Here is a 20,306-nt window from a genome sequence, read left to right on the forward strand (position 1 = left end):
GTTTGGAAGAGAATGCAGCTATGCTGCTAAATTAAAAGATGCTTAAAGTACTGCGTATTAAAGTTAATTCATAAATTAGAATATTCTAGATAAACTAGTTAACTAGTCAAGTTCAGAATTGCTGTTGAACAGAATCATAACCAAATATCAGATTTCATGACGCATTGATTGCATCATTTCGTGAAGTGTTGTAATCAGATTGAAGAGTAAATTCCTTACTGGGGAGCTCAAGCCTCGTCACTGTGGCTGCATGTGTGAGTGACGCTGACACAGCCGACCTCAGTCAATCCACTGTTGCCTGGGCAACCCAGGTCAAGCTGATTCGGGTCCACCTACCCATAATGCTTTAGTGTGTAAATCTGCTGTGATGCTTTCAGGCCTGGGGTAGGCTGGCTCACGTGCACCTTTACTGAAGATGAAGTGCTTTGTGTGTGAACTCACTGGATTAGATTTAAGACTGAAAGTGTGATCTTGTCATAATTAGATATGGCTTCACTGATTATTTCGAAATAGACTGTTGCATTCTTAAAGAGCACATACGATTAACTTTGTCGTGTGTGTGAGAGAGAGAGAGAGAGAGAGAGAGAGAGAGAGCGAGAGAGCGTGAGAGGTCCATTCAGTTGCTGTTTTTGTTAACACTCAGGGTTCAGTGGAGATGCACAGAGGGCTGTAGTTGTGTGGCGGTGCTCTCAGCTTGTCTCATTTGTGTCTGGTCCTCTTACACAATCTCTCTCTTACACCTAGATTGTAGGAGTGATTGAAAAAAAAAATCAATTCACTTTAGGCACCTGATTTTTTTTCAAATGATTCAGCGTTGATTCACGACAGAACAGTTTACAATGAAAACGTTTGTTTTATTCTAAAAAAGTAATTAAAGTACATTTAATAAGTTTAAATAAAAAAATTAAATTGACAATAATCTAAATTGTATTATTAAAGGGACAGTTCACCCAAAAGGATTTGTCATCATTTCCTTATGTTGTTCCAAACCCATGTGACTTTCTTTCTTCTGTGCAACACAAAACATGATATTCTGAAGAAATGCAGTTACTATTCACAGGGACCGAAGCAGCTTTTAGGCTTCAAAAGGACACACAGTGTGCCATAAAACATTATAATAGAAAACGATACACCAAAATATACTATATTTTACATCTTTAGTTAACTGACAGCATTGTGGGTTGAACGGAACAGTACAAAGTCACTCATTAATCAGACATCAAGACATCACTGATGAACATGACAGATACAGGGTCTGAGTAACCATTAGGCAATTAGGCACGTGGCCAGGGGCACCATGTCCTGAAGAGGCAGCAGCGCAGGCTCTTATTCCCGGTTCAGACTACATCAGTTTACAATGAAAACGTTTGTTTTATTCTAAAAAAGTAATTAAAGTACATTTAATAAGTTTAAATAAAAAAATAAAATTGACAATAATCTAAATTGTATTATTAAAGGGACAGTTCACCCAAAAGGATTTGTCATCATTTCCTTATGTTGTTCCAAACCCATGTGACTTTCTTTCTTCTGTGCAACACAAAACATGATATTCTGAAGAAATGCAGTTACTATTCACAGGGACCGAAGCAGCTTTTAGGCTTCAAAAGGACACACAGTGTGCCATAAAACATTATAATAGAAAACGATACACCAAAATATACTATATTTTACATCTTTAGTTAACTGACAGCATTGTGGGTTGAACGGAACAGTACAAAGTCGCTCATTAATCAGACATCAAGACATCACTGATGAACATGACAGATACAGGGTCTGAGTAACCATTAGGCAATTAGGCACGTGGCCAGGGGCACCATGTCCTGAAGAGGCAGCAGCGCAGGCTCTTATTCCCGGTTCAGACTACACGATTTTAGCCCGATTTTGCCATGATTTGCTTGACGTAGTGGGGATTCGTAAACGACAATGGGCGTTTCAGCACGTGTAAGTGTGTCATAGTGGACGACAACCGATCCCGCGTCTGCGATGCTTCACGACAGAAAGACTAGCACGTTTAATTTTTTTTCCGTCGTCCACGACGAGTTCTGTCACATTGGTGACGTTGACCAATACCAGCACAGAAGCTCTTTCATACACAGGAATCAAACATGGCGAAACGAAAGAATTATGAGATGGAGGAAAGGTTCGTGGAGCTGTGGCAGCAGTACTCCTGCCTGTATGATGTGTCATCGAGGGACTACCACAACAGAACAAAGAAAGAAAAATGCTGGCGAACTATAGCTGAAGCGCATCAGCAATGTTTACACTCTTGATTTCGGAAGTCAGTCGCTAGTTCCGCGTCATTAAAGATGGCACACGATGAATGGTCGGGAAGCAATGTGTAGTCTGACATGTTTCTTGTCCACGACACGACGAGATTTTATGAGTCAAAATCGTGTAATCTGACACAGTGACTATCGTGACCGACAAAAATATTGTGTAGTCTGAACCCGGCATTAGACATATTTACAATGAATTGACAACAAATTATGGGTTTGCTGGATTGAGTTCGCACATTCTTTGTATTTTAAAGTCAAGAAATTGGGGGCAATATTGGCCCAAGAAGTGTGGACGGACACATAGGGCCTGTCAAAATGCCCACACTTGCAGATCTTTGAATCTGATCACTTTGTGTACTTACAGTACGTGGCGTATTTCCTGTATTTGGTCCAAGTGTTGAAGTTTGTATGAATATCACAAGTGTGTGTAGAACTGCTGATTAGCCAATGATACACACATACAACACAGTGTTGTAAAAATGCAAGTGAAGTTTTTATTTGGATTTTCAACTATGCACATTAAAACAATCTTGTATTTCAGGCCACATGAGTTCTTGAACCTGATGAATGATGGGATGCACTTGGCCTCAAAAACGTGATATTAGAGATAGTGTGGGTTAAGGGCACTGAGCATTGTTTTTTTTTACGCACTTATTGCATGCACACATTCTGAAGTGCCTAGGCCGCAAGTGTGGTACTGGGACAGACACATACTGTGAAAATCCACTGGAAATAGTATACCATCCGGACAGTTTTAAAGTACTACTTTCAACACTGCTGTAAAACAGATACGTGACTTTAACCGAACCGTCTCTTCCTGCAGCGACTGCCATGACCACAGACGAGGCGGAGAGCGTTCATAAGAAACAGGTGTGCGAGCAGCAGCAGGAAGAGGAGGACCCCGCTGCACAGGAGCCAGGCCCCGCTGACACCGCTCAGGACAGCCCCTCCGGCACCTCGCCGCCCCCTGGGGGTTCGGAGGAGGAACAGCAGCTGAAGCCGCGTCAGCGCACCTCCACTGGCCGCGGCCTCTCCCGCCTCTTCTCCTCCTTCCTGAAGCGCCGCTCACAGTGCTCTGAGGGCGAGGGGGTGGAGACGGAGAGGGCCCGGGAGAAGAACAGCCAGGAAGAACCCAAAGCTCCCATAGCGGACCCTGAGCCAGAACTGCGCATAGAGGGCGATGTTGCTCTAGACCAGCACTCAGTCAGCAGTGCTGAAAACCAGGTGAGAAAGAGAAACAGATGTGTTCAAGTAAAGGTTACATTTGTAATTGATGCTAAAATTAGAGCCAGATTTAAAGGGGTCATACGTCGTTGCTAAAAACATTATTTGGTGTATTTGGTGTAATGCAATGTGTTTACGCGGTTTAAGGTTCAAAAAACACAATATTTTCCACGTACTGTACATTATTTCTGAAACGTGATGATTTTTACAAAGCTCATCGGTCTGAAAAGCAAGGTGTGCTCTGATTGGCCAGCTATCCAGTGCATTGTGATTGGCCAAATACCTCAAGCGTGTGACGGAAATGTTACGCCCCTTACCAGGTTCAGGAAACTTTCCTCCGTAAGATGCGCTTCACACACTCGAATATTTGGGTTGAAGTGTTCTGCAACAGTGTTGTAAATACAACTTAACCACTGATTTCTAGTCGTGTCCTCTTTTGGAAGGCCAAACATTATTTCTGAAACGTGATGATTTTTACAAAGCTCATCGGTCTGAAAAGCAAGGTGTGCTCTGATTGGCCAGCTATCCAGTGCATTGTGATTGGCCAAATACCTCAAGCGTGTGACGGAAATGTTACGCCCCTTACCAGGTTCAGGAAACTTTCCTCCGTAAGATGCGCTTCACACACTCGAATATTTGGGTTGAAGTGTTCTGCAACAGTGTTGTAAATCAAATTAACCACTGATTTCTAGTCGTGTCCTCTTTTGGAAGACCAAACAAAGTAGTTTTGCTTTCGCAAACAAAACAAACCTTCTTTCTTTGCGTATAGATTTGGTCATGTTATGCAAATCTTCCCACACAGTGACGTAGACATGTGGGGGCGTGTTTGATCGAGGCGTTTTAGGAAAGCGTGGCTGAGCGTTCATTTTTATAAAGAATATCTCTTTGGGTTTGAGACTTTAATCTTTACTGATCTTCTGTATGCACGAATAGCTTTTAACACTCCAAAGACAAAGGAAAACATGAAATCGCTTCATATGACCCCTTTAAGATTTAACTCTGACAGAAATTCAGTGATGTCAAGGCTGTTGTAAACCTAACATCATACCTGTTCCAGATGTTTAACAAAAGTGATATTATTTGTTTTATATGGGTTTTATATATATTTATTGTATATTTTTATTTTGTATGTTTTATATATTTGTTTTTATGTTGAATTATTGTTTATATGGTGGAATTTGCTTGAAGTGGAATTGAAGCATGATATGTAAAACTTTTCTTTTTTAACAAACCTCTATAAAAAGGACAAAATGCACAATAAAAGTAGTGATGCACTGAAATAAATTTTATTACCGAAACTGAAATTAATGTAGCTGAAAATTAAATTAATCATGTAATTAATCATATTTATTTTACTATTAACACTCAAATCCGAGTATAAACATTTAAATTGCACATAAGGCAGATTTTATATCAACTTTTTAATGATATACTTATGTTTCTACTCTAAGTCGTTGTTAAATATATACATTTAAATGGTGGCTGTCAGAAAAACCTGTTTTCATGACAGATTTATTAAAAAATGCATTAAATATTGAAGACAGGGTAAAAATATAATCTAAATGTAATATAGACCATTTTTAAGGAATGTAAACAATAACAATCTAACGCAACAGTTCTAACACATTTCCAGATTACGTTTTTAATTTCCATAACTTCTGAGCATCAGAAGTTGTTTTGAAGATGTTTTACTGATGTTTTCTCGCACTTGAGACACTGATTGGGCGATTACATGAGTCATGATACATTTTAGTAAGTTGTACAGTTTTTTTTTTCAACATACCTTTCATATTCATATCAAATAATGTTTAGTGATGTTTTATTCAGGCATCAACTGAAAATAGCATAGACTAAAAGACTAAAGATCTTGGTTGATCAAAATGAAGATCCATTAAAATTGAGAAATCGATATTGTTAAACCAGCCCTAGCATCAATGTTCATCCATTGTGTTTGCAGAAAATAGACACCGACACTGTCAAAATGTCTCATTAGAGTGGTGCTAATTAAATGTCACCATTTCGGCGAATGATTTCGACCCTCCAAATCTGTTTTGGCTAAAATAAAAGTGTTCCACATGACTAAATCCTAAGTCTTCTGAAGAAAACCAGTAACACATCTCCAAGACTTTTAAAAGTCAGCGTAACTCTCAGCCTACTGGTGTGTGGGCTTACTGACAGATATGTCCTCAGGGTGACAACTGGATGTTTACACTTTTGCATGTAGCAAGGGATGTCTGTGCAAAGGCAACTGAACTGTGGAGCTTCACACATCTCACATTCACAAACTTACGGTCAAAGGTTGTGTGTTAAACCTTCTCTGTGCAGCTCTCATCTGCTGCAGCAGCACAGTACACTAAAAGCTTTCTGAGAGGCTGTTCATACTGAACGGCTGGTATTTTAGGCATTGCTAACTGCTGTCAACATGCTTCAGCTTTTTTCCCCAATGCTTTTCATTATTTATTCCACTCTCTTTTCTCTTGAATATTTGAATAGTTTTAAAGAGATGGCTCACCCATAAATGAACATTTTGTCATAATTTACTCACCCTCATGTTGTTCCAAACCTGTATGAGTTTCTTTCTTCTGTTGAACACAAATTAAGATATTTTGAAGAATGTTGGTTACCAAACAGTTGCTGGTGGCCATTGCGTTCAAAAGTATTTTTTGATTGGAGAAGTCCTACATTCACCACCAGAGATACATTTTTGATTAAAAATTAAACGTAAATTAAACAAAAAATGAAACATATGCTCAAATTAATCGTTCATAAAAAGATCCATAACATGCATTAAAAATAGAGTGATTTTTCATTTCATTCCGACTTCAGGAAGGTTTTTCTAAAGTAAGTCAAAATGTGCATTAAGGTGATAGAAACACATAAACGATGACATGGAGGTGTCATTGGACGTGGAGGAGGAGGCAACACACTGAGGATTGATTTACATTTATGCATTTGGCCCACTGTAAAAAAATGTCAACTTAATTCAAATAAAAAATTTAAGGCAGCAACTGAACTTGTCTTTGCGCATAATTGAATTGGCTGTAAAAGTCATTTGAATCCTTAATGAAATCTACTTGGCACAAACTGATTGGTCTCTGCTGCATAATGAGCTTGCTGCTCAAAATTTAAATTTTGTGGTTCTGAAACCCTCCACCTCCCCCAGCACCACCTGTATAGATCTGCTATGGGTCATTTCCTTTGCTATTTGTACAGCAGCAGTGTGTCTTACATACTCACAGAAGCATGTCTGTGGATGTACTGGCAGCATTGGCAAGTCTTTGTATTTGCTCTGCAGGATCAGCCATTACCATGCCAGAATATTCCAAGAGTTGTTATGATTGAATATTAAAAATGTTGAAGTAATGGAAAAATGTTACCATGACTTACTGATCATGTAATTGTTGGTGGTCTGCTTTAAACCATGAGGATACATTTGCAAAATTTTTCATAGTCAGTGTTAGTATCATCAGAGACTGAAAAAATGGCTTTTAGTTTACACATAGTTTGTTTACACATACAAAATGATTGTTTATTGTTAAGCAAGTTGGCCTAATTTCAAAAACTCTGAAAGAAGCATTCTGTAAGAAACCCTGATTCTAGCAAAGGTACAAATTTGTCATCCTCCAGCAAATAGTTGTGTAATAATCTAATCTTCGGATATTTAAAATGTTTAAATTTGTCTTCCTCCAGCAAATCGTAGCGGATCAGAAGGAAGACGCCGAGCTGGAGTCCGGTAAGGGAGAAATGGGGGAGAAGGGGGAAAAGAAGGAGAAGAAGGAAAAGAAGAAAGAGAAGAAGGAGAAAGCAGATAAGGAGAAGCCGGAGAAGAAGGAGAAGCCAGAGAAGAAGGAGAAGCCAGAGAAAAAAGAGAAAGCAGAGAAGAAGGAGAAAAAAGAGAAGAAGGAGAAGAAAAACGAGGACAAGGCCAAAGGAGAGGAGGGAGAGAAAGACAAGGAACGCGAGAAGGAAAAAGAGAAAGTAGAGGAAGAGGCCAAGCCGGAAGATGCATGTGCGGCAGAAACAGAAGTAAAGGAGGAAGGAGAAAAAGAGGAAGAGAAACAGGAGGAGAACATGGTGGAGGAGGAGGAGGAGGAGGAGGAGGAGGGGAAGAAGCAGAAAGCATCTCGCCGCCCCAGGATCATGCACTGCAAAGTCAAGCTGCTGGATGATTCTCTCTTCGAGTGTGAGCTGGAAGTAAGCGACATACGCACACACACAGAGCACACAACTGCTGCTTTTGTTGCTTATCAAGTGCGGCGTATCGTTGTCTAGTCCCAGGAGAGCGACTCTGAAACTCAAGCGTTGCTCAAGGGCTTTTACTTCCTTTGCTAATTAACTCTCAGACTACCGAGAGACTATTTCTGCTGATGTGACACTTTGGACTGTTTTTGTTGCCACCGTACCGTGTGGTTCATGTCTCTACAGAGACAGCATCCTAAGCGAAACAGAACATCCTTATTAGCAGCAACCTGACCCGTAAGTCTCGCTTTACCTTCACAGCTGTTTCTGCTGTTAGCATGTAGCGAGCTCAGCTAACAGTTCGATTTCCACACAAGAGGCATGTTCAGAATGGAATACAAGTCAACTGTATACGTCAAAAATAGTAGGACAAACAGTCTGCATAATTCCACGTTTCAAACAGCAGTGTGCTACTTTGTCACATGACCTCGCTACTTTGCATGTGAACTAGTTATCATCTTGTAAAAATGTCTTAGTCTTTCGCAGTCCCACAATAGTAATTAATCAAAAACACGATGTCCCTAATAACTTCCAGTTGTGTACTTGGATATGTAGTCATCTGGGTATTCCATGCATAGAGACAATTTTCTTAATGTGCACAGTATACTTTTTATATTATGGAAGCACATTTCTGCCACATAGTATCTCGTAATTTTCACTTTTTATGTCATAATCATGAGTCATGATTATGAGATAAATAGTTGAAATGATTAACGTCAAAAACGTCTGTCATATTGACATTTGTTGTACTGACATTGTCATATCAAAATTTTATGTAAATTGGTTGTTAGTTTTTACTTGTGTCATAATTTTGGCTTATATCTCAATTTTGACTTAGTATCTCATAATTTTCTCTTTATATTTCAAAATCATGAGTCATGGTTTATGAGATAAATAGTTGAAATGATTAACGTCAAAAACGTCTGTCATATTGACATTTGTTGTACTGACATTGTCATATCTCATAATTTTCGGCTTTTGTCATAACTGACTTTTTATTTTATAATATTGATTTACTAGCATAATTATTACTTTTTATGTGATCATTTCAAAATTTTATGTAAATTGGTTGTTAGTTTTTACTTGTGTCATAATTTTGGCTTATATCTCAATTTTGACTTAGTATCTCATAATTTTCTCTTTATATTTCATAATCATGAGTCATGGTTATGCGATAAATACTTGAAATTATGGGGTAAAAAAGTAAAAAAATGGTCACATTAACATTGTCATATCTCATAATTTCAACTTTCTGACACAATTATGACTTTTGTCATCATTTCAACTATTTATGTCAATTGTTTTTGTTAACTTTTTGTCATTTTGACTTTTATTCTCATAATTCTGACTTACTGTCATGATTATGACTTTATTGGTAATTTCAATTTATGCAATAATTTTGGCTTTTCATCTCATAATTATGATTTAGTATCTCATCATTTTCACTTTTTCTCTCATATTTTTGATATTATAATTCTGATTTACCAAAGCATTATTTTTTCATGTGTGGCAGAAATGGGTTTCCATACTATGGAGTGAAGGGATAGAAAAAAATATTACAGTAGTATGCTACTCCATACATTACATCACTTGCTAATAGAGCTGCTCAATTCATATTCCCTCAGAAATGTCTTGGACTCTCGCGTTTTGTTCTACAAAATAAATTACACACAGTCGTATCTCTTGTAAATTTTGAAGTCACCGTATGCTTTAAAAACATGATGTCGCTAACAAGTTTCTATAAAAGGACTACAGTTGTTGTCTGACTAAAATACTAAAATAGAATTGCTTCTGTGTTTTAACGACATGTCTTTGTTTCCAGAAACATGCCAAAGGCCAGGATCTGTTTGCAAAAGTGTGCGACCACCTGAACCTATTAGAGAAGGACTATTACGGTCTGGCCATATGGGAGACGCCAACCATAAAGGTGCCTCAATCTGTTAGCACCCACTCTCGCTCTTTTAATATTAACTGTAGGCAGCAAATTTTTTTTCTTGATACAGCATGTTTTCTTCAGGTTTAGATTAGCTTTTGGAGTGTAATTACTGTCAAAACTGAAAGACATGTACATGTTTCTCTTTTAAATTATGGCTGTATTGTCTTTTAAACGATTTGCTTTCTTAACTTGCATCAGAAGTTCTGATAGCAGTAAAACCCTGTTTTTTAACAGTAACTAACTATGAAGTTTTAATAATCATTCTACGATAATTTTCTAAAAATATAATTATAAGTTCACGCCACATTTATAACAATAACTACACAGACGAAAAAATAAATAGATAAAAAAAAACAGACGACTTAAATGCAGTTTAATGAGTGTTTCATTGGTGTGGATACTAATATAGCCATAACAGCCATAATGTAGTTCTTGGTGTACACAGGCCTCTAGTTAAAGCTTTATTTGTCTTTCAGACATGGCTGGACTTCACCAAGGAGATCAGGCGGCAAGTACAAGGTGAGTAGCATCATGCCGTTCAACTCTTTGACATATAAAATAACCATCAGAAAATCAGTGTCTAGTTTTCTGTAGGTCCTGTTTTAAATGATGTTTGTATTTATCTAGGCAGCAACTATGATTTCACATTCAATGTGAAGTTCTACCCACCTGATCCAGCCCAGCTATCAGAAGACATCACCAGGTGAACAGCACTTTATTTTATGGATAATATGCTAACTGGTCAGATGATTTGACTTTTAAATAAACCTCCTCAATCACCCGTCCCTTTCCCTGTCTCTCCTTAATGTTTCCTGTTCCTGAGCTCTAGGGTTATAGCCATATAGAAATTAAATTGATTTTGTGGTATGGCTTAGTGGGATTATCAGATTGCAAAGGCTGCGATTTAACTAAATAAATATATGTGCTGCTGTATATGTGTTTTAGAGTGAAGCTGTGTTCGTTTAGTGTAAACCGAGCCTGGGACGCTGAAACACCATATCATGAGCCGCACGCGTGTAAATGAACACAGTGCCGTGCTTCACTCTTAAATACACAGTGCATATATTTATTTATTGAAATCACAGCCGTCGTGATTTGATAGTCGCACTAAGCCCTATTTCGAAATTGATTTTATTTCTATAAAGCTATAATCCTAGACATCAGGGACAGGAATGAAGTACAGCACTGTGTTAATTTACTGTAAACTGAGCCAGTCTGAGATACAAAAACACTGTATTTTGGACAGTGCGTGTGTAAATGAACACAGTGCCAAGCTTCACAAACATGTGACATATTTATTTGTTGGCAATCCACTAAAATAAAACTTTGATAGTGTAATATTTAAAAATGAAATGATTATTATTCTTTTATAGTCATATTGAATGGGTCAACAGTGGAAATTTGGAATATTAAAATGTTTTATTATTATTATTTTTTTTTTAATCTTTATGGCTACCGAAAGAGGTTTGAGTTGGTTTATGTAAAGATTATTCCCACGTGTGAACATACACATTTTTGTGCAGTCCTGGACTGTAGTACGGAGCCCCGCACATGACATGCAAGAAAAAATAAATAAAATGTGCACACGATTACTATTTCGTTCCCTCGATTTGCTAATTCCTTCCCTCGATTTGCTAAATCGTGCGCACAATTTACTAATTCGTTCTCTCAATTTATAAATCGTGTGCACGATTTAGCAAATCGAGGGAACGAATTAGGAAATCGAGGGAACGAAATAGTAAATCGTGCGCCCAATTTATAAATCGAGGGAACAAAATAATAAATCGTGCACACGATTTAGCCTATTATTTTTTTCCTGCATGCCATGTGCGGTGCTCTGTACTTTAGTATTATAACCATTTTTGCATATTTTTATATTCAAATGCTTTGCCCTTCGAAATCATCTCAATAATTGTAGAAGTTTTCCGATATTGTGCAGCCTTAGCAGGAAACAAATAATTTATCAGGACATCTGAGGAACAGTTCTTGTTCCACAGAAGCAAGTGGAAAACCCTACTACAGTACCTTGTGTCAAAAATGCATTCAGCAGTGGCACTGCTACTTAATTTACAAGTGCCACAAAAAAAGTGAATTGACAATTGGAATCACAATTAGAATAGTTCAAGTCCTCACAATACTGATATCCATTTCCCGCCACATAAGATAGTAGTTTGTCTCTCTCTTCCTCTCTCTCGCTTGCTCACTCACTAATTTTAAAACTAATCTCCGATACTTGCCAGATTAAATCATTAATAAAATAGAAAGCCTCCTGCTGTTTCCTACCAAGTGAGCATGCAATTCTCTAGCCAGTTTCATTATCACACTCGTAAATTACAAAAGCCCTTTCACCCTGAATAATCACAGCGGCACGCTGACGTCACTTTACTGCTGTTGTCATGGTAACCGTTCTGGACTCTCGTGTATTAGATTTTGCAACAACACCTTGTCCCAACTTGTAACATGTGATAACTTGGCACATAATGTCTTTATGTCTAAATTATTTGCGCTCTGCAGGTACTACTTGTGTTTGCAGCTGCGGAAGGACATCAAGAACGGCTGTCTGCCCTGCTCTTTCGTGACCCTGGCCCTTCTGGGCTCTTACGCCCTGCAGTCTGAGCTGGGCGAGTACGACCCCGAGGTGCACGGCACTGACTATGCCAAGGAGCTCCAGCTCATCCCAGGACAGACCAAAGAGCTGGAGGAGAAAGTCATGGAGCTTCACCGCACATACAGGTGATCATGACTGCTTCTTACTGCTGGGCTGATGATTTACCCATATACATTCTTATCATAAATGAATGCTTGGGAAATATGTGTTAATACCGGCAAGATAAATGCACATTTACAGGAGGTTAAGATTAAAATATAAGCATTTGCATTTTGCTTTTCTTTAGCAAGGTAAAGTTGTTATGACACCTGAATGCTGTATTTAAATTTTTATTTATTTATTATTATTTTTGTTTGTTTTAATTTTCTACAGATCTATGAGTCCGGCTCAGGCTGATATGATGTTCCTGGAGAATGCTAAAAAACTGGCCATGTATGGTGTTGATCTCCACCAGGCAAAGGTTCAGTAGATCGACAGGAGACACTTTTCATAAATATGAGGAATAATAATAAAAACAAACAAACAAACAAATAAAAATGGTTAATGTTTGTCAAAACAATGTTGTTTGTCATACTAAATATTAAATTTGTTGTTTTATTGTATTTTTTTATGAGGTTTGCAATACATTCTAATATTTAAAAAAGAAAATTGAAATAAACTTGAATATTAAATAAATAAATGTTATTAATAAAATGTTTAACATTCAGTAAATAAATAAATAAAAAAGATTATATATCAAAATGGCATAAAACCTATTTTATTTAAATACTTTACATGAAATTGGTTTTGTAATTATTGATAAATGCTTTTTTGTATGTTTGTTTGTTTTGTTTTTTTACATTAATTTGGTGACTGGATAGTAATAATAATAATAATAATAATAATAAAATATTTACATGACATAAATACATTAAGTCTCCGTTTACTGAGGCATGCTGTGACTTAAAATACATTCAGTTACATGTCCCAGTTAGATAATGTGACTTTCCCCAGCACTGATTAAACCACTGCCTTCTTTATGTGAAATCATCGATCTGAGCTGTCATAAAATCATCTGTCAGACGGAAATATCCTTCATCTCACAGGAGTGCTTGTGATGTTGCCTGTCCTGTCACTGCTCTGGTTTGGTAGCTGAAACCAGGTCAATCTGTTTGCATCAAGCCATGGATTTAAATAAATTATGGAGTTCACTTTTTAAAAGAGAAGCAAGGACTCCTCGTAGTGGTGGAAGTTTGTAATTGCAAAATCTTTGACCTAAGTTTATTAATTTTTTCCCCTGTTCTTTTTTTCATCTTTCTGTCAGGATCTGGATGGAGTGGATATAATGCTGGGCGTTTGCTCCAGTGGCCTGATGGTGTATAAGGACAAGCTGAGGATTAATCGATTCCCCTGGCCGAAAGTTCTCAAAGTCTCCTACAAACGCAGCAGTTTCTTCATCAAGATACGGCCATCTGACGTAAGTGTACAAAGCCTTAGAAATACCAGATTTATTCAGGTCGCATTACGTTTGATTTTGTTTCGACGTTGCAAGTTGTGATCATTTTTTATGCTTTAAAAGATATTTTTAATTCTTTTTATATATTCTTAATTAATTTTTAATGAATCATTTTAACATAGTTATCATTTAAAAATTTTTTTTACATGTTTAAAAATGTTATAGCTCATTTCTGTTCATTTAAATAAAATTAAATATGAAAATATAATCAAACTTTTATTACAAAAAACAATTTCACAGTTCCTTAATATTTTTTTTAAATAACTGTATTGTTTCAGTTTTAACCATTGTTTGATAATATTATCCAGATAATGATGTTTGAAACATAAAATGATTTATTTATTTACAATATCAGATGTTTGAGACAACATACATGAATACAACAAATTTAAATTGATCATGTTGTTTAAATATATTTATATATAACTGGAAAATTAAGATCTAAGATTAAACAGTACATGGTCTTTATGGTCTTTATATCTTTAAGAAGGCACACATATATGAAATATATATATTTTAATTAATTTCAGAATGGTATTTCAGTCAGCCTTTGTTGTACTATATTTTTTTAGCTGGAACATTACGAAAGCGCCATTGGCTTTAAACTGCCCAACTACAAGGCCGCCAAGAAACTGTGGAAAGTGTGTGTGGAGCATCACACATTCTTCAGGTATGAATGTCAAACAGTACATCATCACAACATGCATTCACATCTTTAGTGACTGTGTGTTTTTGTGAATTCATGAGTCCAAGTATTCCCTGACAATTTTCAAGCGACAGCTGAAAACTCATCTCTTTCGAAGCTACTTGACTTCATCATAAAAACAAAAAACAAACAAAACAAAAAAATTCTCTCTCTTTATTTATTCCTTCTCTTTCTAGCTTGTACTTATTTGAACAATGTCTAAGAACTTGGTATTACAACCACTTCTTGTGTCTGTTTGCCTCTTTAAGAATAATCGCTTTATGTATCCCCCAATTGTAAGTCGCTTTGGATAAAAGCGTCTGCTAAATGACTAAATGTAAATGTAAGTACCTTATGAAGAGACGTGAACTCTGTGGTCTCAGGTTGACGTCCACAGAAGCGGCCACCACTCCCAGGAAGTTCCTGGCTCTGGGATCGAAGTTCCGCTACAGCGGCCGAACTCAGGCCCAGACCCGCCAGGCCAGCTCCGTGATTGACCGACCCGCTCCGCATTTCCAGCGCTCCGCCAGTAAGAGGGCATCCCGCAGCTTAGATGGAGGTGTGTCAGCAGTTATTCTTCTCGTTTACACTTTATTTCGATTGACCGCTTTAGACATTCCACTAACTATAAGTAACTTTGCAACTCCATGTCAACTAGCAGTCCAGGGCTGTCAAAAAAAAATCTAATTTTGAATATTCGTAAAAAAAAAAAAAAAAAAAAATCCACATTCAAATGCAAAAACGTTGCATTAGAATTTTAGGTGTGCGTCAAGGAGGCAGCCTTATCAGTGGCGCACGAGATGCAATGACGATGTAAGTGTCGCTGCATTATAATGTTTTTGTTAGTCTATCCAGCTTAAGCCACTAGATGCCGCGCTGCTGCGTTGTTCATTCAAAATATTGCGGAAAAAGAGAACATCGATGCGGAGAAGATCTTGTTTACATCAAACCTAAAAAAAAGCCGTTCACACAGAACACATATTTTGTGCATTTCTAGAGGGACATCTATCACCGTTGCACTCGCATCTCGCACAAAAGAGCAACATGTTTAACAATCTTTATGGCTACTGAAAGAGGTTTGAGTTGGTTTATGTAAAGATTATTCCCAAGTGTGAACATGCAAATTTTTGTGCAGTCCTGAACTTTAGTACGGAGCCCCGCACATGAAATGCAAGAAAAAATAAATAAATCGTGCACAAGATTTACTAATTCCTTCCCTCGATTTGCTAAATCATGGCTTTCATTTAAGAAAGCCATGTAAAATTAATGCAAGTTTAACTTTGAAAAAAACATATATCGAGACTTTATGGCGGGTTTTTTCCCCATCCCACTGCAGCTCATGTTTTTACACGAAAAATGTACTCTGTGTGATTGGCTTTCTGCCCTTTGTATTAAACTATGCATACATACATGATGCTGTTTTGTTTATAGTTGTTTAAGCAACTTAATTAATTATAATTGGTTTATAAACATTATTTTAAACATTATGCACTTTTTTCACAGATAGTCCTCGTCTTATGCGTTGAAGAAACGTGCATTAGTAATATTTTGCTCGATGCGCCCTCTTGTGGCCTCAGAAGAGAAGCCAAAAGCTTTTCTTCACCCTAACTGAAATTATGCATTTTAAATTCAATTATAATTCAAATTTTAATCATATTTAAGTACAAAATTTGAATTTAGTTTTTCAGCAATTTTGACAGCCCTATAGCAGTCATTAGAGTATTAGTAGACTGTTAGGTTAGGGTTACTAAAATAAGTGAGCACTTCTCACGGGGAGGTTCAGACTCTTTAGGAAAGTTGTGCTGCAAGCATTTGAGCTGTGAGCAAAAGTCACTTGTCTCTGCTGGCTTTGCGCTGAAGGTCGGATAGACTCAGCATTCAGGCTACTCTCTCAGTGTTCACAGCGAACAAACTCACTAACAACCTGATGCTGGACAGCTTTCTCAGTCCTCAGGTGTGGGTTTTGAGTCTTGACTCCTGCTGGCCTTTTTGGCACAGAAATGTTAAGTCACGTTGACAGTACAGTGCATTTCTGAAATGTGCATGTGACTCAAAGTTGTGTCAAGTACATTTCACACTAATGCTGTTCTATAGGATGAATAAAAAAAAAACAGCATGTCAGACTTCATGGGAGAAAAGTCAATCCCAGAATACACTTTAGCAAAGAGTACTTATTCCAGAAATAATGCTGTTTTTACACACACTTACATTTTAAATTTATATTAAATGCCATTAGACATAAGTAAATTTTTACATGCGATTTCATAATTATATTGCTTTTGAAATGCGTGTACTTGCTGAATGTACAGACAAGCATTTATGATAAACTAAAGTATACTTTAATGTCATTTCTATTGAAACATGTTTGCCATGAATTTAAATATATTTGTAATTACACACATGTAATGATGAAATTGCAATTTATACTTTTAAAATATATTGACTTAGAATGTAATATCGAATAACACACTAGTTAAATTTATAATAAAGTACTTTACATGTGCTTTAGTCAACACATCAAAACAAGTGTACTTCATTAAAACATGATAAACTTTATTGACATTTATTATAATCAAATTGCACTTTTTAAAACTGTAGTTAACAAACAGTCATGAACGTGCACTTTCTTTAAGTTCGCTTAAGTGGCCTTTTATTTCATTAATATTATATGATCTGCAATTTAACACACTTCTTTTTCATAAGGGTAGTCAAGATAAACTGGGTACCTACTGTATGGAGACGTTCCAAATCCATCTCTTGAGGTTGCGTTTTGATTAAGGCAGCAGCCTGTGTGGACAGTGACAGCTCACTAGAGTTTGAAACGCAGCCAGAGTGTCTCTGAGGTGAAGTGGAGGTGATTTCTTGTGGTATAAATAAACCGTGCTTGCTTTAGGCCGTGCAGATGAACTCGCAGCAGGGCTGCGATCCAGAAAAACAACCCTGGTTAACCCACTGATAATTTAACCATTCAGCCCTCAGGTAGAACATGAATGCAGATTTAATTACTTTCTGCAGACTGTAGGTTATTTACATAAAAAATAAAAAAAACCCTCCATGAATCTTACATAGTCAGTTGATGCAATCAGCAAACGACCCTCTCTGAAATGCTTGTAGAAGAAAAAGCGAGACAGATTGCTGTTTTGATTAGTAGTTTGATTGACAAGCTGTTTCCTGAGACATTTCATTGAAGGTAAGTTTGGTATTGTTAATTCTTGCGGATCACAACTCCCAGAATGCACCCGTGAAGACCTGAAGCAGTTGTTTTTGTGTTTGTTGGAGTTATAGCCGTGCACTTTTTAAAACTGTAGTTAACAAACAGTCATGAACGTGCACTCTCTTTAAGTTCGCTTAAGTGACCTTTTATTTCATTAATATTATATGATCTGCAATTTAACACACTTCTTTTTCATAAGGGTAGTCAAGATAAACTGGGTACCTACTGTATGGAGACGTTCCAAATCCATCTCTTGAGGTTGCGTTTGATTAAGGCAGCAGCCTGTGTGGACAGTGACAGCTCACTAGAGTTTGAAACGCAGCCAGAGTGTCTCTGAGGTAAAGTGGAGGTGATTTCTTGTGGTATAAATAAACCGTGCTTGCTTTAGGCCGTGCAGGTGAACTCGCAGCAGGGCTGCGATCCAGAAAAACAACCCTGGTTAACCCACTGATAATTTAACCATTCAGCCCTCAGGTAGAACATGAATGCAGATTTAATTACTTTCTGCAGACTGTAGGTTATTTACATAAAAAATAAAAAAACCCCTCCATGAATCTTACATAGTCAGTTGATGCAATCAGCAAACGACCCTCTCTGAAATGCTTGTAGAAGAAAAAGCGAGACAGATTGCTGTTTTGATTAGTAGTTTGATTGACAAGCTGTTTCCTGAGACATTTCATTGAAGGTAAGTTTGGTATTGTTAATTCTTGCAGATCACAACTCCCAGAATGCACCTGTGAAGACCTGAAGCAGTTGTTTTTGTGTTTGTTGGAGTTATAGCCGAGAGCGTCTCCCACAGTCCGACAGGAGCTTGATCAGTTCAAAAGGCATGAAAGTCCTAGAGCTGAAACTAAAAAGATATATATCATGGGGAAAACCCCCCCAAAACAAAACAACAAAAAGTGCAGGTTGATTGGTTTCTGCTCTGCGCTGCACTCTTCCTGAAACCCTTCTGACTTGAGGTGGAGCTAATTGCCCTCAGCTTGATCTACTTTCCTCCTAAACATTCAGCTCTTACAAAAAAAACATGATCTTGCACGTAATTTTATGTTTTGAGATGACTTAATATACTTTTTTTTTAACTTGCTCTTGTGAAAAAAAGTAGGGCACTTAATTGTATTGAATGTGCACTTGTAGTGTACTTTAAATCTTAAAAGAAAATAAAAATTGTACTTGCAGAATATTATATAATATATTAATGAAATAAAATGCAACTTGTGACTTAAAGAGAGACACTTTCATTTGTATTTCTTAACACACTTAAGCAGACTTAAAAAGTGCACTTTGTAAAGTCAAATTAAAAGTTTAAAGGTACATTTTAAATCACTGTTTAATAATCTCTTGTGTTTAAAGAAGTACACTTATTTTGATGTGTTGACTAACATACTAAAGCACATTGTATGTACTTGATTATAATATTAACTGTAGTTTGTATATATAGTAAATGCACTTAATGCAACTTCATTCATCATTGAAGATGCATATGTTCAAATATATTTACAGTAAATACATGACCTCAATAGAAATGACATTAAATTATATTTTAGTTCATCATAAATGCTTGTCAGTACATTAAGCAGTAGATTTGAACAACATTTCAATAAAATAGAATTATGAAATTATATTTAAAGATGCATTTAAGTCTTCAGCGGTTTATAAAGCACTCTCGCGTTCAGCTAATTGCATTTAAAATAAATTTATATATATATATATATATATATATATATAAAATACATTTTCACTTATATGCAATTAACATGCAATGCAATTAAGTGTCTGAAAACAGTTCATTCTTTTCAAACTTAAGTATATTCTTTTTATAAGGTTGGTAGGGTCAATGAGAGTTGCAACCAAATTAGAATTGAATTGTCATATAATAACGAATGTGTATTACTATGTTTGTTTGCCTTAAAAATTGAACCACGTTTCTCATCAGAGGTGCACAGCAAACACCTAAACTGCTTTAATTGAAGAGAAAACCCACACAATTGACGCTCTCTACAATATGTTAATGTGAATATCGATTTTTAGTCCATCACATTAGTGTAACACCCTTTTTCTTTCTCCTCTGTCACAAACAAACTCTCCGACAGCCATGGTCTCGACCCCAGATAAGAACGCCCGTCCCGTCAGCGCTCCTATCATATCTCCCATCTCTCCAGGCGACATGGCTCCTTCCCCAGTAGCATCTGCCGCCCACACTGACCGTAAAGAGATGTCCACGCCCACGGGCCGTCCACGCTCCACTGAGAGGAAGAGTGAGGTGAAGGCAGATGGCTCCAAAACACACAGCACCAAAGCAGAGGGCACACCTGAAATCAAGGTATGACACACACACACACAAATGTGCTAAATAACGTTCAAATATTTTCAGTGAAAACTTAAACACAATTTAAGCAAATGCTTTTGATCCTTGAACCATTTTTATAAACCTGCAGCACAGACTCCTACCTGACTTTTGCATTGTTGTGATCAGACAGCAATAAATTAAGAAGCCTTAAGGCTTATTCTCACCAAGATTGGCATAACAAACCAGCGCAAATTAGCAGCAAAAAGCATCTTTACTTGTGACCCCAAATGCAAGGCAGCCACGATATTTAGGTCTGTGTGAGACAGCAGGAGTATGTAT

At 37.0% G+C, this 20,306-nt stretch overlaps 1 protein-coding gene across 5 annotated transcripts in view; it reads left to right on the forward strand.

Annotated features, from left to right (window-relative positions):
- Positions 1-20,306, forward strand: part of LOC107569307 (protein 4.1-like) — a 76,546-nt gene that overhangs the window by 23,238 nt on the left and 33,002 nt on the right. For 4 of the 5 annotated variants that reach the window (XM_016255365.1, XM_016255366.1, XM_016255367.1 and 1 more), the window contains 11 exons: positions 2,818-3,500; positions 7,191-7,694; positions 9,562-9,666; positions 10,152-10,194; positions 10,303-10,378; positions 12,190-12,408; positions 12,656-12,743; positions 13,587-13,739; positions 14,351-14,448; positions 14,847-15,022; positions 19,771-20,000. In XM_016255365.1, the coding sequence (XP_016110851.1) occupies positions 3,108-3,500; positions 7,191-7,694; positions 9,562-9,666; positions 10,152-10,194; positions 10,303-10,378; positions 12,190-12,408; positions 12,656-12,743; positions 13,587-13,739; positions 14,351-14,448; positions 14,847-15,022; positions 19,771-20,000 (2,085 nt within the window). In that variant the 5' untranslated portion in view covers positions 2,818-3,107. Of the gene's footprint in view, positions 1-2,817; positions 3,501-7,190; positions 7,695-9,561; positions 9,667-10,151; positions 10,195-10,302; positions 10,379-12,189; positions 12,409-12,655; positions 12,744-13,586; positions 13,740-14,350; positions 14,449-14,846; positions 15,023-19,770; positions 20,001-20,306 lie in introns of those variants that run through there. The other variant, XM_016255369.1, reaches the window with a different exon arrangement.

The sequence above is a fragment of the Sinocyclocheilus grahami genome, unplaced genomic scaffold (genome assembly GCF_001515645.1).
Source record: "Sinocyclocheilus grahami isolate Dianchi unplaced genomic scaffold, SAMN03320097.WGS_v1.1 scaffold1331.1, whole genome shotgun sequence".
In the NCBI taxonomy this organism is placed as follows: domain Eukaryota; kingdom Metazoa; phylum Chordata; class Actinopteri; order Cypriniformes; family Cyprinidae; genus Sinocyclocheilus; species Sinocyclocheilus grahami.